The sequence below is a fragment of the Loxodonta africana genome, chromosome 19 (assembly GCF_030014295.1).
Source record: "Loxodonta africana isolate mLoxAfr1 chromosome 19, mLoxAfr1.hap2, whole genome shotgun sequence".
Taxonomy (NCBI): domain Eukaryota; kingdom Metazoa; phylum Chordata; class Mammalia; order Proboscidea; family Elephantidae; genus Loxodonta; species Loxodonta africana.
This window is the reverse complement of record NC_087360.1, coordinates 31682179-31699310: the sequence shown is the minus strand read 5'-3', so window position 1 is coordinate 31699310 and position 17132 is coordinate 31682179. Positions and strand designations below refer to the sequence as shown.

Below are 17132 nucleotides of genomic sequence, written 5' to 3'. Positions count from 1 at the left end.
GGTCAGAATTCCTGCTAAGGTGCTCCGTTACTGGCAGAGTCATGAAAGGACATTTCTTTCTGTTACCGTGGTCGTTCTTTGGAAACCGCCATGTGTAGGGCCAGGGAGCCAGGAGGCACTGGGGAAGTGGGCCATGGAAGCAGGTGGCGGGGGCGGAGGTGCAGGCAGCAGGAAATGCTGGAACCTGCTCTGGGAACAGGGAATCAGCTGTGACTGGGGCGCTCAGCTGCAGGGGGTTGAGGGAGCAGGTGTGTGGGCCACCTGGCTGGCTGGCTGCTGGGTCCCCACTACAGACCTGGGGTATGGGAGCAGGAGGCCTGGGTTCACATCCCCGTCTCCTCTCAGGTCCCCTATCTTGTTGGGAAAAAGGGGAATCACAACAGTGACACCTCTATTGCATGGTGGTTGTGATTCTTTGGGCTCAGAATGCAAAGTGCCCGGCATGTGGGAAGCACCATAGGTGTCCATTGGATGATTGAACAAACCGAGTGTGTGCCAGGCTCCCTGCAGGGCAGACAGTCCTAGGTTTGACTCCTCGCCCTGCCGTTTGCAGGCCTTGTATTCTTGGGTAAGTCATGTAACCTCCTTGGGACTCAGTTTCCTGCTGTATAAAATGGGGAGGGTAATTGTACCCACCCCACTGAATTATTGTGAGGATTAGATGAGCTAAGGCCTCTAAGCCCGGTTCCAGGCACACAGTGAACACTTTATAAATACATGCTGGGTATTGTGAGTTAAACCTATGAAGCATTGACTAGGTGGCAGCAGCCATTGTGTTAATGCTTTCAATGCCTAATCTTTATGCCTGTGAGGCAGATACTAGTAAACACCCATTTTATTGATGGGAAATCTAGACTTAGAGAAGGGACAGGATTTGTCCAAGATCCTGTATGGAAGAGCTGGGATTCCAGGGCTGGCAATTGGCTTCCAGAGCCCAACGCTCAGAGCTATGCAGTGGGCTTTACTGGGAGAGGCAGGGGCCACATCAACTTGGGGAGGGGGCTTCAGGAGTGGGGGAGGTACATGAATGGGCCCTAGAGAGTTGGGGCATATTTGCAGAGCTGGAGACAGGTGGGGATGCCTGGGGATGTCAGGTGGAGGGGCTGCCCCAGCCAAAGCCAGGTGGTGGGAATCACATGGTCACACAGAAGAAATGGCACACGTGACTGGGAAGTCAGCAGGATTGGGCTAGAAAGAAGGGTAGGCCACACCATGGAAACATCCACAGCTTGCGAGTGGCCTCATCCACCCCTCTCCCCTACTTACCTGCCTCCAGGTTTGTTTGTGGCTGTAGTTTGGAGCTTCCCAAAATATTGCCGTTTTCCCCCAGCAGTCCTGTTCCAGCCCCTCTGGATTCTCACCTTCTGCCAGCCCGCCTCGCCCATAACAAATTCAAAAATAAAGAGCCGCCAGCTATTTCCATCTAGGCTTTTCCCTGCCACATTGCCCTTACATCTGTTCTTTCATTCCTTTGAGCTCCAAGGCAGCTCTGTAGGGCAGTTGCAGGGACAGTTTTTTTCACTTCAGCTTAAGACTTAGAGAAACTGAAGCCCAGAGAGTTAATTTCAACTTATATTTCAGATCTTGAGCATCACCTCCTCCAGGAAGCCCTTCCTGACTTCCCCCCTCCCTGTCATATCAGGCTTGTTTGTACTTCCTTCTCATAAAACCGTGCTCTTTTGCTCAGAGAACTGGTCTCACTTTGTAACTCCTTACCCATTTGTGTGATTTCATTCATGTCTTCCCCTCTCGCTGGATCATGACCTTCATGAGCACAGGGACTGTGTCTTTGTTTTACCCCCTCTTTTCCTCACTTTCCCCACAAGCCAAGAGTTATTTTTAAAGCCACCCCACAGGCCCTTAGGGCATCCTAATTTAATCATCCTCACCAGACAAATTTCCTATGGAGTTAAGAGGGTGCCTGGGGGCCCCTGCTGCTGGCTCAGCATTCATCACCCCATCTGCTCTTCCCCTCTCCCAGCCAGATGCCTGCCACCTGAGCCCCAGGTGGAGGAGGCTGCTCTAAGCCTGGACAGGGCCACAGGCCTTGGAGGAACAGGGGCAGCTCTAGTTATTTTTACTTAGGCTTCTGTGTGCTGCAAGGAGCCCTGGTGGTGCAGTGGTTAAGTACTCAGCTGCTAACTGAAAGGTCCGTGACTCGAATCCACCCTGCAAGAGAAAAGACCTGGAGATCTGCTCCTGTGAAGATCACAGCCTAGGAAACCCAATGGGGCAGTTCTGCTCTGTCACATGAGGTTGCTGTGAGTTGGAACCAACTGGCTGCACAACAACAATGACATGGGCCACAGGCTCTGTGCCAGAAAGTACTCTAAACCAGGGGTTCACAAACTATAACTCGTGGGCCAAATCCAGCCTGTGAGTGTGTGGCCCTTGAGCAAAGAATGATTTTAACGTTTTTAAAGGGTTGTCGAAATAAAACAAAGGTAACTTTTCCCTGACAGAGGCTGCATGTGGCCTGCAAATAGGGTTATCAGATATAGCAAATAAAATACAGGACACCCAGTTAAATTTGAATTTCAGAGTACAAGTATGATGCATGCAGTATTTGAGATGTACTTAACACTAAAAAAATTATTCCTTGTTTATCTGAAATTCAAGGTGCAACAGTTGAGCGCTCTGCTGCTAACGAAAACGTTGGTGGTTCGAACCCACCCGCAGCTCCACTGGAGAAAGACCTGACAATCTGCTCCTGTAAAGATTACAGCCCAGAGAACCCTATGGAGTAGTTCTCTGTTGCATGGCGTTGCTGAGTCTGAATCAACTCGATTGCACCTAACAACAACAACATCGGAAATTCAGATTTAAGTGGGAGTCTTGTATTTTATCTGGCAGCCCTACCCCAAAGCCTGACATACTTGCTATTTGAACCTTTACAGAAAAATTTTGCCCATCCTGGCCTTAAACACTTATCAGGTGAGATCAGGTATGAAAGGGGCTCAGGATGCTGCCTGGAACACAGCTCACTGAGCATTAGCTACTAGTATTAGTTTCATGAATATTGTTATAGTGATCCTCAGACATACACTGAGCACCTTCTCTGTGCCCAGGCCCTGTCCTAGGAGCTCATGGGGTACTTAGGAGAGACAGACACGAAGCAAATAGACCCACAGATGTATAACAAAAGGTCAACAAAGGTGGTGAATCCTAAGGAAAAGTACAGAGCAGGTTAAGGTGGTATAGAGTGACACATATGAGGTTCTGCGTTAGACAGGGTGGTCAGGGAGTCCCTCTGAGGAGATGATGTTTGAGCTGAGCCCTGAGTGAAGCAAGAAGGGTGGATGGCTGTCTGGGGCTAGCATGCATCCAGCACTCAAGGTGCACTCGGACCCATTCTGAGCGTCGGCTTGTGAATTACTCATTGAATCCTCACACAGCAGCCCTGTGAGGTGGTACCGGTATCATCCCCATTTCACAGATGAGGAAACCAAGGTCTGAGCTGTCAGCAGAGCTGGAGTTTGAACCTGGGCCTGGTGGCTCCCGAGCTCATGTTCTTATGTTACTAGGGTGCCTCCCTTTATATAGCACCGACTGTGTATGGGTCCTGGAAACCCTGGTGGTGTAGTGGTTAAGCATTCAGCTACTAACCAAAAGGCTGGCAGTTCGAATCTACCAGGTGCTCCTTGGAAACCCTATGGAGCAGTTCTACTCTGTCCTGTAGGGTTACTATGAGTTGCAATCGACTGAACGCGATGGGTTTTTCAGTTTTTTTTTTTTTGGTATGTGGGTCCTGCTTGGGGCACTCTGCCTATATTTTCCATAATCCTCATGACACCTCTGAGCGTTGCAGGTTCTTATTCTCATCTGAGGCCTAGAGGGGTGACCACCGCAAGCTTGAGTTAGGAGGTAGGAGGAAGAGCGAGTTGATTTGGAACCTGGGAAGAGTCAAGATCCCTGGATGGCGCAAATGGTTTACACTCAACTACTAACTGAAAGGCTGGCAGTTCCAACCTACCCAGGGGCACCACAGAAGAAAGTCCTGGTGATCTGCTTCCATACAGATTACAGCTAAGAAACCCTCTGGAGCACAGTTCTACCGTGTGACACATGGGGTCACCACGAATTGGAATTGACTTGATGGCAATGGGTTTGGGTTTTTGGGGGGAGGGGTTTCAAGGTGGGCGGTATAGGGGTACCTGGGCAAGCTCAAGTGACAGATGTGAGGAGGGGAGGAGGAAGTATAGGCCACAGCCCTGAGGAGCCCACCTCCCAGCTTTGCAGATAGCTTTGCAGATTGTCCCAGATTTCCCTGCCTGTGTGCCTTGAACCAGCACCTGCCTGCCCTGACTCCATCCTGAGATTAATCCTCCTTTTATGTTGTTTAAATATTTGCACCTGGAGGGAGGCATGGCACTAGGGCACAGCTGGTTTCTGAATGGTTGCAGGGTGGGGCTGGAGGTGGGGTGGGGGCAGGTGCTCAGAAGCCTGAGGTGGAGGGGGGCTGGTCCACAGTCCCAGAGGCCAGCCAGACCCCCAGCCACTGGTCAGAAGCTCAGGCTCGGTCAGCTCCTTAGCAATCGGCCACTCACCTAACTGACATTCATGAGCTCCTACTGTGTGAACTGGTCTGCCAGTGTCATTACAAGAGCCCCTACTATGTGCCAGGCACTGTCTCCATGATCTCATTCAAGGGTCACGTCACCCCTATGAGGTAGGAGTGCTATTATCATCAACACCATTTTACAGATGGCAACACTTGTCCAAGGTCATGCGGTTAGTGAGCGGCCAAGGATATGACCTCAGGTTAATGACTCCAAATTCCGGGCTTTTAGCCTCTCTTGACTGCCTCTTGACATCTTGTCTAGTGAATAATCTGGACCAAAGGAATGAACTCCTCTGCACTGGAGTTAATACAAGCAGGTTTTGGACGCCCGCTTAGAATGCATGCCGGAAAGGTAATAAAAGCTTCCTGACCACTTTGACCCTCGAGGTACATCCTCCTCTGAAATGCCCCCAGAGGGTACGGTTGTCAGAGTCACGTCCAGGTGATCCATGTCTCCTGACTCTCAGCTCAGTGTTCCTTTTGGTCCCCAAGTGGTAAGAGACTGAAGAATCCCTTCTCATGGGCTTCTCAGCACCTTGGGTTTTCAGACAGCCTGACGTAGTACTTCTGTCTTAGTTGTCTAGTTATCTAGAGTTGCTATAACAGAAATACCACAAGTGGATGCCTTTAACAAACAGAAACTTCAGGAGGCTAGAAGTCCGAATTCAGGGTGCCAGCTCTAGGGGAAGGCTTTCTATCTCTCTTTTGGCTCTGGGGGAAGGTCTTGGCATCAATCTTCCCCTGGGTCTAGGAGTTTCTCAGCACAGGGACTCTGGGTCCAAAGGATGCGCTCTGCTCCCAGCTCTTCTTTCCTGTTGGTAGGAAGTCCCACCTATTTCACTTCTCAGGATGCTGTGACTAAGTAGCTAACGCCATGAGTCCGTATGAATCAGACTATTCTGATTGCTATTTGACCCCACTGTCCGTTACGTTAACCACATCTACCTTGTTTTGGTTGATTGAGTGCCGCCACCTGGCACCTACCACCACAGGGGTGCAATCAGCCCCATTCAGTTAGGGCAGTTCCCACTGTCAAATCTGTCTTACGTAAAATAGCAGTCACAGCAGTGTTCAAGGATGCTGGAGCTTCCTTCACAAATTTATATATCCCCGTAGTGGTAAAAGCTATGTCCCTCCTGGGTGGTGCAAATGGTTAAACACTTGACTGTTAACTGAAAGGTTGGTGGTTCCAACACACCCAGAAGTGGAAGAAACACTGGCCCATCTGCTGGAGGCAGAGCTCTGGGTCAGGCCATCAGATAGACATGCAGACACAGGTCAAAGTCCTGCTGTACCCCTTCCTTTGTGACCTAGAGAAAATTGCTTAGAATTAATTCACTGATTTGGCTGAGTCTGGCACATAAGAAGTACCCAGTCAAAGATGTGATGATGATGATGAAGGTGATGATGTTGGAGGAGGTGACAGTTTGCAGGGTTGGATTTCCAAGTACAGAAGACGAAGTGGCAGGTCTTTGGGGCCAGAGGAGTTAACTAAGGCTCCAAGGGCACCTGCTGGTTGGTGGCAGAGACAGAACTTCCCAAGGCTCGGCCCCTACCCTGTGCAGTGAGAAAGCTGGAGGATTTGCCATGTGTCCTGGGACACTCGTGGTTTCCGTTTCTGGATGGAGCAGATGCTCGCTGCAGGGGAGGATACAGGCAGGCAGGCAGGAGGCAAGCTCCTCACGTCAGAGCCACTCTGGAGGGCGGCAGGCAGATGGCCGCCTCCGAGAAACAGGAGGATGTTGGTGAGAGGGCTGAAGCCTACTTAAGAGAAGGGCTAGCCACTGTGAGGAGCTGGACCTGTGCTGTGTGTGGGTGGTCAGTGCATTAGAACTGACCGCAGGAGCTGTACCTAGCCGTGGACCACCTGGGCAGCCAGCTGGGCCAAGACCCAGGATGGGGGAAAGAGCAGCTCCTTTGTCTGGAGCTGCAAAGTACACCTGGCTGGTTGAGCTAAACATTCTTGAGCAGGGGTCTGCCAACTACAGCCTGAGGGCCAATACAGCCCCACACCTGTGTTTGTAAATAAAGCTTTATTGGAACACAACCGTGCCCATTCATCTACGTATTGTCAAAGGAAACTTTCACACTAGAATGGCAGAGCTGAATGGTTTCAACAGAGACCATACAGCATGCAAAACCAGAAATATTTACTCCTTGGCACTTTACAGAAAAAAGTTTGCTGACCCCTACCCTTGTGCTTTGGAATCTGAAGTCCTGAATGTCTGGTCTGCCCTTTCCACGTTGTGCTGTTTTGGCGAACTGTCCTTTCCCATCGGAGTGTCAGCTCCCTCCTCTCTAAATGGAGAGAATAATCCTGAAGTTGTTGTGAAGAGCCAATAAGACAAGACAGGCAAACTGCCATACCCTCAGGACGTACAGCTGTTAGTTGTTGTTTTCTGTGTTCGGCCTGCTTCTAATCCCCTCCTCATCTTTGCAGCAAAGCGCCTTCTTTCCACACCCCCTGCAGGCTGCCTTGGGTGGTGGTATTTCCCCTTTCAGGAGCCTTGTGGGCTATAGGGAGGACTAGGGCTTTTTTTTTTTTTTTGTGATGGAAACCCTGGTGGCGTAGTGGTTAAGTGCTACAGCTGCTAACCAAGAGGTTGGCAGTTCGAATCCGCCAGGCGCTCCTTAGAAACTCTATGGTACAGTTTTCCTCTGTCTTATAGGGTCGCTATGAGTCGGAATCGACTCGACGGCAGTGGGTTTTTTGGGGGCTTTTTACCCCTAGTGAGGTGGGAGCCACGAGAGGGTTCTGAACAGAGGAGGAACATGATCTGACTTACCTTTTAACAAGGTCCTTCTGGCTGTGTTAAGCTGACCCTCTGAGGGGGCATGCAGGGAAACCAGTGGGGCAGCTATGGCTTTGATCCAGGAGAGAGGTGACCAGGGAGGCGGTGGTGGAGGGGGTGAGAAATGGCCCAGTTCGGGGTATGTTTTGAAGGCAAAGCCAGCAGACCTTACGGACTCTTCAGAAGCTGTGGCTGTTATGATCCCGAGGAAGTAAATGGATTTCCCTGAGGTCCTACTGCTACTAGTGTCCGAGCCAGGACTTGAACCTATGCCTGACTGGCCCTGAAGACTTAGCTTTTCTTTCACCACTGAGCTTCTCTGAAAATGTGCAGACCCAGCTTCCTGGACTACTGCCCCCATGCCTCCCTGACAGTCCACCACTGCTGGTCAGCCTGAATCACACCCCTACCTAAAGCACATCGGGGTCTGGGTGCTTGACAGCCTTCTTCTGGCAGGTTCTCAGAGGCTGGGTACTAGGCCGTCAATCCCTGTGCCCTGCCTCAGAGAAGCAAAGCGAGAGAGAGAGACTGGTACTGGGAAGGAGAGAGGAGTGGAGAAGGGGTTCTCTGAGACCATGTGGGCTGAATGGCATGTTGAGGAAGAAGCTCAGTGCCTGGGGTTGGACAGACCTGGGTCGAGGCCCTGACTCTGTTCCTTTCCAGCTGTGTGACTCCAGACGGGTTACACCACCTTTCTGTTTCCTCCCTTGACAAACAGGGATAGTAATGCCGCTGTTCTGTTACCCATGATGGCGGTGACAAGGCATTTCTTCAGCTGAAATACTCCACCAAAGGCTGAAGTCAATCATGACCCTTTGGCCATTCATTCCTTGAACACAATTTGGGCACCTATTGTGTGCTGGAGCCTGGGATAGGTGCCTAGCCCCATAGCTGAAGGCCAGGGAGACAGACACAGGCTGCTGCCCTCATGGGGCTCACACTACCCTTGGCAGGGAAGGCAGATGTGGCCAAATCCTGACAGGTCTATGGGCATTACAGAAGAGGCTGCCATGGGAACTGGGCAGGGGAATTTATTCTCCAAACAGGTGATGTTTCAGCCAAGACCAGATTGACAGAAGGAGGCCAGGTGAGATTTTAGGCAGAGGAGGTGATCTGCATGCAGCCAACATTTATTATGGGCCCACTGTGTGGCAGGCTCTGTGCCCAGTGTGTGACTTTCATTACCTTTTTTTGTCCTCCCATGGCCCTATATTGTTAGGTGCCATCAAGTCGATTTCAACTCATAGTGACCCCATGTGACAGAGTGGAACTGCCCCACAGGATTTTCTAGATCACCAGGTCTTTCTTTCGCGGAGCCTCTGGGTAGGTTCAAACCGCCATCCTTTTGGTAACAGCTGAGCAGTTAACCGTTGTGCCACCAGTGCTTCTTACAGCCTTATGAGACGGGTGCTGTTCCTATCATTCCGTTAAGCAATGAGAAAGTAAAGGTTCAGAGAGGTGACGTGATTTTCCCAAGGAAACACAGCTAGTAGGTAGAGGGGCGAGGATATAGCAGCTGAGGCCAGGATCGAAAAGACTGCTATAAGTTCGAATCCCAGCTCTGCTGCTCCCTAGCTGTGTGGTTTTGGCTGGACCACACTACCCCCCTAAGCCTCAGTTTCCGCGTCTGTAAAATGGGGCCAACTCCAGGAGTCTCACCAGATAGCTTTAAGGCTTAGAAGTACTGTCTCCCAGCAAAGCCCAATGTGGAGCTAACTCAGGCTGAGCAGGGCTCTGAGGTCAGGAACTGTTCACAGGGCTGTTGCTGACATGGCTGTTGGTGGCAGGGCTGGCTTGCCAGCTCTGGGGCAGGCACTGCTGTGTGTTTTCCTCAGAGAATGTCACCAGAGATGCTCTGAGTTCTGTCTTTCCTTCCTGGATGGAAAGGGACGGGAGGAAGGGAGACAGGCAGGGGAGCCTGCTCTCAACAGGGTGCATTGGTGCATCAGCTGGGTCTGGGAGGCCACAGGGCAGTGGGGAAGAGAGTAGGGGGCCAGTGGGGAGTGACCCCAGGAACTAGCTCCCCATACCCCCACATTAGATCCCTGGTGATGTGGAACTGGAACAGGACTTCAGAGTTGTCTCCTACAACCTCCTCACTCTCAGGTTGGGGAAACAGAGGCCCAGAGAGGAAAGGAGATTTGCTGAAGTCCCAGGGTAGAGGGGGCCCAGAGTCCAGGGAAGCAGAGGAGAGTTCAGGCCACCACAGGGTCAGCACTAGGAGCAGAGACAGCTGTCCCCCAAGGCTGTTGTCTCTGCCTGGCATGTTGGAGGTGCTCAGGAAATATTTTGTGAGTGAATGAGGGAGTGTGGTAGAAAGAACACCCAGGCTGGGGAGTCAGGCCCGGGCTGAAATTCTGTTTCCATTCTGGACCAGCTGTACCTCCCCGTTCGAGTTGCTTCTCCTCACTGAGCCTCAGTTTTCCCAAATAAGGTTGCAAACCCACCTGGTACGTGTCCAAGCAGGGATTTGAACCCGGGTCTACCAGATTCTAGGGCTAGTTTTCCACACCACACTCTCCTGCTTCTTTTATGTACCTGTGTCATCCACTCAAGGAGTCCCTGGTTAAGCACTGGGCTACTGACTGAAAGGTTTGCAGTTTGAATCCACCCAGAAGCACCTCAGAAGAAGAGCCTGGTGATCTTCCAGAAGACCACCACCATTGGAAACCATGGAGTGTGTAGTACTGACACACACAGGGTTGTCATGACTCAGAGACAACTCAGCAGCAACTGGTTTGGTTTTGTGGTTTCATCCATTTACTCATCAATTCATTGAGAAAATATTTATTGAGCGAGCCCCTGTGTCATACCAGGCACTGTTCTAGGCTCTGTGGCTAAAGCTGTGAACAAGACAGATGACGTCCCTGCCCTCACAGAGCTTGTGTTCTGGTTGTGAGAGGGTTGTTAGCTGCTGTTGAGATGCCTCCAACTCATGACAACCCCGTGTACAACAGAGTGAAATGCCCAATTCTGCATACAATCTCTGCGATCATTGGTATGCTCAAGACCACTGTTGCAGCCACTGTATTGTGAGTGTCTTCCAACCTAGGGGACTCATCCTCCAGCACTATATCAGACTACATTCTATTGTGATTCATAGGGTTTTCACTGGCCAAGTTTCAGAAGTTGATCACCAGGTCTTTCTTCCTAGTCTGTCTTAGTCTAGAAGCTCTGCTGAAACCTGTCTAACATGAGTGACCCTGCTGGTATTTGAAATACTGGTGCCTTGGCTTCCAGCATCATAGCAACACTCAAACTTGCACAGTATGACAAACTGATGGGTAGGTGGTGGCTAGAAGAGACAGACAAGGAACAAATAAATGGAACGCGGTGAGTGCTCTGAAGGAGTTGCCATAGGTGATAGGATGGAGTAGGAGAGCTGTCTTAGATAAAGTGGCCAGGGAAGGCTGCTCTGCGGAGATGACGTTTGGTGTGAAACCAGCAATAAGGAGCCAGCCACGCAAAGAGCCTGAAAAAACAAGTAAAGCATAAAGCTTGTAGCAACTGCAGGCCTCATGCCTGCAGAAGACACGGTGAGGACAGTGTGGTAGCAAAGCATTACCAAATCATCACAGACAGCCCGCAAAAGGATCGATGCAGCCTTTGTCAAGTGTCTGCAACCTTTCTGGGGTGTCTGCACCATGGGCCTTGCTGGGGCGTCCCCTCTTCAGCCACCTGTGTCTTCCAGGTGAAGCAGATCATGGAAGAGGCCGTCACGCGCAAGTTTGTCCACGAAGACAGCAGCCACATCATCTCCTTCTGTGGTGAGTCAGTGGCCTGTGGCCTTGAAAAGTGCCTTCTTTCTTTGCAGGCTGCCTTGTGGAAGTGACATCTTTGAGCAAGGGTTCTCACACCATTTTTTCTTTGTAACTCCGTAGTTATTTTCAGATTCCAAAGGGACTCTGTTGAAAAATATGGAGAAGAAATTAAAAATGACTTCTACACCCCCATGAAGGAGCTCTGGTGGTGCAGTGGTTCAGCGCTCGGCTGCTAGCCGAAAGGTCAGCAATTCGAACCCACCAGCAGCTCCATGGGAGAAATGACTTGGCGATCTGCTCCCATAAGGGTTTCAGACTAGGAAACCCTATGGAGCACCTCTATGTCCTATAGGGTTGCTACGAGAATTGACTCAGTGGGAATACCATCACTGTCCCCATGAGGTGCCTGGATGGTGCAAATGGTTAAGCACTTGACTACTAAGTGAAAAGTTTGGCTGTTCAAACCCACCCAGAGGCACCTCGGAAGACAGGCCTGGCAATCTGCTTCTGAAAAGTCACAGTCTTGAAAAACCCTGTGGAGCACAATTTTACCCTGCACACATGGCGTCACCGTGAGTCGGAATCAACTCATTGGCAGTTGGGCTGGATCAACCCCACTAAGAGGTGACCCTGGTTCACGTTGGAGGTGTTGTCTCTCCGTCCCCGTGAGTTCTGTTAACACTGACTCTCACTCAGCACAAGGTAAGAGTGGTTTTACGTCTGAGGAACAGAGTTAGTGTTCTTTACTCTCCCTGCCTAAGGTTGTTGTAAATCGGGAGCAGATGGATGGAGACTTTAAAACAAAATAGGGAGTTAAGAGCCAGTGACACAACCTGAGGAATCACGTCCAGCTGTCTCAGCAAGGGAGACAGGCCCAGGGCTCAGATTGTGACTCACCCCCAGCCAGCTCTGCTGACGAGGTGCTAGAAATAAGCGCATTCCCAGGTCCCTCCCGCACTTTCCCAATGGGTGGACACACGTGCCGTGCATGTCCCTGGAGCCAGGATTCAGTTTAGTCAGCGTGTACATGTATGTGGGAGTGTCTTTTTCTTTTTTCTCCCTGAAAAGCTTCTTAGTGAGCCATTGGAGTGTCTCTGAATGAGGACATGCTTCCCTCCTGTGACCTTGGCTCTATGGAGAGGCCTGAGCAAGGAGACCGGGCCAGGTCATCAGCATCTGCCAGATGGCTGAGGGCACCACCAAATGGGCCCACAGCACGCCATGACTTTGGAGTCCACTGATGTCAGTTCATCCCATGTGCAGCCAGACAGGCCTGGAATCAGATCCCATCTCTGCCACTGCCTTGTCACATGACTTTGGGCAAGATTTTTTTTAAGTGAAATATGCTTATTTAAATATAAATAGTCCCCGACTTACAACATATTCAGGTTATGATGAACTGCCCTTAAACGACCGTCTGTTTTTTGTTTTTTTTACGTCTCATCATTAGTGGTATATACTACATACAATGTTGCTGCTTGTAATTTGCTGATGTCATCATTCTCAGATGTTCACTCTTGGATGTTCAATGTTATGATTTACTGTTCAAAAAACTGCCAAATAGCAGGCTGTGAAAAAAAAAATTAAGTATTCAGCTTACATCAGAACCAACTTAGGATGGAGTCATTGGAACGGAACCCCATTGTGAGCCGGGGTCTACCTGTATATGATTCCACTTAGATGAAGTACCTATTGTTGTTAACTGCTGTTGAATCGTCCCCCAACTTGTGGTGACCCCATGCACAACGGGATGGACCATTGTGATCCATAGGGTTTTCCTTGGCTAGTTTTCTAAAGTAGATCACCAGGCCTTTCTTCCTAGTCTGTCTTAGTCCAGCAGCTCCGCTGAAACCTATTCAGCATCATGGCAACACACAAGCATCCACTGACAAACAGGTGGTGGCTGCGCATGAGCTCATGAGCTTCTTCTGCAAGGAAGGCTCAAATTGAATTCTACCACTAAACCGCCTCTGCGCCAATATGAAGCCTCCAGGATAGGCAAATGAACAGAGACAAAAGTAGATCGATGGTTACCAGGGGCTGGGCAGAGGGAACCAGTGGGAAGTTACTGCTTCATGGAGACTGAGTTTCTGTTTCAGGTGGAGAAAATTATAGAGTTGAATGGTGGTGGCGGTTACACAGTACTGCGAATGTAATTAATGCCACTGAATTGTACACTTATAAATGGTTAGAGGGGCAACTTTTATGTTATATATATTTTTTTAGCACAATAAAATTATATGTATATAATCCCAGCTTTTTGTTTCCTCCTGGACATTTTTATTTGGAAATAAAAGAATAAGCATGTCCATTTCAGAACTTGCTACCTACCAATGAAAAGACTTAGAGGAATAGAAAGTGATAAAAATTACAGTAATTCTCTAACTCTGATCAAAGTTTATGGGTGGGAGAAATTTGATGACACTTAATCGAGTTCCTGGGTAGTAGAAATGGTTAATGCCCTTGGGTACTAACTGAAAGGTTGGAGGTTTGAGTCCACCCAGCAGTGCCTGGGAAGAAAGGCCTGGTGATTTGCTTCTGAAATGTCATAGCCATTGAAAACCCTATGGGGCACCGTTCTACTTTGACCCACATGGGTTTGCCATGAGTCAGAATCAACTCGATGCCAATGGGTTTTTTTTAAAAGAATCTTCTTGAGGTTTCTTTTGTCCATTGTTTCTTAGAGGCCATTGTCAGAAAGAATTGAACAATGCCTTCACGAAAAGCACTATGTACGTAAATTAAAATTAAGATAGTTAAGAGATCCTCACGCAGAATATTTTAAATCCATGAGCGCATTAGGCAATATGTGGGCATTTGTTCCAGGTCAAGTAATTGCTGACAAAAAAACTAAAGACAGGTGATGAAACCAGAACTTTTCACCTCCTATCACAGCAAGGCCTTGGCCAAGGTCCTAACCCTTGGAGGCTGGTTTAGCTCTTCTGTGAAATGGCAATGACCAGAGGGCTTACTTCATGGGTTTTATTGGGAGGATTAGGTAAGGCGAATGTTAGCACTGGCCAGACACCCAGCAGGTGCCCATTGAGGAGTAGCTTACTTACTAAGTAATATACTTACTTTTGCAAGAAATATTGATTAGGCACCTATTGCAGACCAGTGAGGATCCCTGGTATCACAGTGGTTAAGCACTCTACTGCTAACCAAAAAGTCAGCAGTTTGAAGCCATCAGCTGCTCTGTGGGAGAAAAGGCCTGGCAATCTGCAGCAAAGATTACAGCCTAGGAAACCCTATAGGGCAGTTCTACTCTTGTCCCATAGGGTGGCTATGAGTCGGAATCGACTCGGTGGCATACAACAAGAGCTTACCAGGGCAAGCTCTTTGTCTACTGTGCAAGCCAGAAGATAATAGAGGACTGAAAGTACCAGGAATAAGATACAGCTGTCAGAATGCGCTGCACAGAGCCTGTTTCCCAGAAGGGAATACTGAGGCCCAGAAAAGGAAAGTGATTTTCCTGAGATCACACAGCATGTTATTGGTAGAGCCCAGGCTACAACCCAGGCCTCCTGATGGAGGAGGGCTGGGCAGGGCCTCCAGGGAGAACAGAGAAATGGGAAGGCTACAACTGTTCAAAGGTCCTTGTCGGGACCACAAATCCGGTCCTGGATTTGAATCCCGACTCCAACACTTTATTTGCTGGGTGGCCTTGGACAAATCAGTTCACCCTTCTGAGCCTCCGTTTCTGCATCTGATAAATGGGGATCCTTTTGGTTTCTTCCCTGGCTGTGGTGAGAATTGAATGAGATCCATAAATGTTACCTGTTTCTGCAATCACTATAATAGTGATGATGATGAAGGTTCTTTAACTGAGATAAAACTCAGCAGCCATGTAGTCCAGTTATTATTATAATAATAAAAATGTTCATAAAGCACTGTATGCCAGGCTTTGTGCTATGTGCTTTCTGTTCGTTTTTTCCACTTCATCCTAACAGTAACCTTATGAGGTCAATGTTTATACTATCCCCATTTTACAGATGAGAAAACTGAGGGAAAGAAAGGCAGTAATTTCCTACAGTCACACAGCTGGTGAGTGGCTGGGATAGGATATGAGCAGAGGTGGTCTGACAGAGATGGTCGGAGTGCGGGCTCACCCCTGAGCGCTCTTGACCTTGTAAGGGTGTGGAAGTGGGGGCGGCGTACACGCTTTTCCCTATGATCCTGTTGTCACCATTTTTGTGAGTCTCAGGACCCTGGCACTCCAGGGCATCTCTGTCTGACTGAAGCTCCAAGCTGGGCTGGGTGCTGGAGAATGTGGCCAGGGCAGGGCCTGCTGACCACTGTGTCCCTGCAGCGGCTGTGGAGGCGTGTGTCCTGCACGGGCTGCGGCGGAGGGCAGCTGGCTTCCTGCGCAGCAACAAGATCGCAGCTCTCTTCATGAAGGTAGGCAAGAGCTTCCCGCCGGCCGAGGAGCTCAGCCGCAAGGTCCAGGACCTGGAGCAGCTGATCGAGAGCGCGTGAGTTCGGAGTGAGGGGTAGAGACATGGGATGCAGGCAGGGACATTCCCCCAGAGGGCAGCCACCCTCCTCCCCAGCTCTGCAAGGCCTTGGCTATAGCTCAGTGCTCCTTCCAGCACTTTCTCCATTAAGTCTTCACTGGCCTTTCTGCTCCTCAAACCCGCCAGACTCTTTCAGTCCTCAGGGCCTTTGCACGTGCTCTTCCCGCAACCTGGCTCACCCTTTATCCTGATCGCCTATGGCAGGCACCTTGTCATCATTCAGGCCTTCCCCTAGCTAAGTAAATTACAACCCCTCATGTTCTCCTTCATGTCACCCTGTTTATTTTCTTCCCAATTGTTACCACCATCTCTAATTATGTTTTCATCCACTTGTCTGTTTACTGTTTACTTGATTGCTGTCATCTCCTCCACTTGACTCTGAACTTCATGATGGTAGGGACTACATCTGTGTTAGTCCCCATTATGTCCCTAGAGTCTGGGGCAATGCTTAGCATCTGGTAAATGCCCAAGAAACAATTGTCTGATGAACAGGGGCTCACTGTGACCAAAGTCGAATAGAGCCAATGTGGTCTCTGTCCATGTGGACCAGATGCTGGTGCCTTGGGCTAAAACTCTCTCCATTGAAGGGGAGGTGGTTTCACTTACTCATCTTGGTGGCTGGTTGTGTGTGTTGGGGGAAGTTCGTGGACTGAGTGGGTGTAAATTAGCGCCTTCTGCCAGAGCCACCCCCCAGAGTCCTGACCTCACAGCCAGACCCCTAGATTTCAACCTAGCTGATGGCAGTGACTGCCCAAGCACTGTGTTGTAAAGGACTCTGAAGCTGTGATTAAGCCTTGTGGGAAAGAGTGCATGGATTGACTGGACATGTCTGTCTCAGGCAAGGTAAGGGAGAGAGGGACATGTGTGCCACGTGTTCACCGTCTCTGCCTGGGTGATCACCGTGCTTCACTGCAAGACAAATGGCCCCTTTCCTTGCACTTCAGCCCCTGCCCATCCAGGGCTGCTGGCTGGGTTTGACTCTGCCAACTCCTATTAGGTATCTGACTTCTCAGCCACATGGTTTCCGGGGCACTTCCCAATTCACCTGCAGCATTCCCAGGTGATTGCTGATAACATCTCAAAGGGCTCAACCTTCACAGACCTTAATATTGGGAGTGACTTTCTAACGGAGGGATTGGAGATGCCCATGCCAGGAGATAAGAGAGCCATTCATTCGTGCATGCACTCACTCCTTCATAAACATCTTTTTAAAAAATAAAAAAACAGTGACCATCGAGTCGACTCTGGCTCATGGGGACCCCATGGGTGTCAGAGTAGAACTTTGGCTCCACAGGGTTTTTAGTGGCTGATTTTTTGGATGTGGATATCCAGGCCTTTCTTCTGAGGTGCCTCTGGACTCAAACCTGCGAACTTTCACTTAGCAACCGAGCGCCGTAACAGTTTAGATGACCCAGGGGCTCCCTGAACATATTTTCTGTACTCCTACAATAAACCAGGCACTGTGCTAGGCCCTGAATACGCAGAGATAAGGAGAGACCATGCT

At 49.7% G+C, this 17132-nt stretch overlaps 1 protein-coding gene across 10 annotated transcripts in view; it reads left to right on the top strand.

Annotated features, from left to right (window-relative positions):
* Positions 1-17132, top strand: part of SGSM1 (small G protein signaling modulator 1) — a 98811-nt gene that overhangs the window by 11055 nt on the left and 70624 nt on the right. For 6 of the 10 annotated variants that reach the window (XM_023559298.2, XM_010598773.3, XM_064272535.1 and 3 more), the window contains 2 exons: positions 11045-11120; positions 15424-15586. In XM_023559298.2, coding sequence (XP_023415066.1) covers positions 11045-11120; positions 15424-15586 — 239 coding nt within the window. Of the gene's footprint in view, positions 1-11044; positions 11121-11234; positions 15159-15423; positions 15587-17132 lie in introns of those variants that run through there. The other 4 variants (XM_064272538.1, XM_064272541.1, XM_064272537.1 and 1 more) reach the window with 4 other exon arrangements.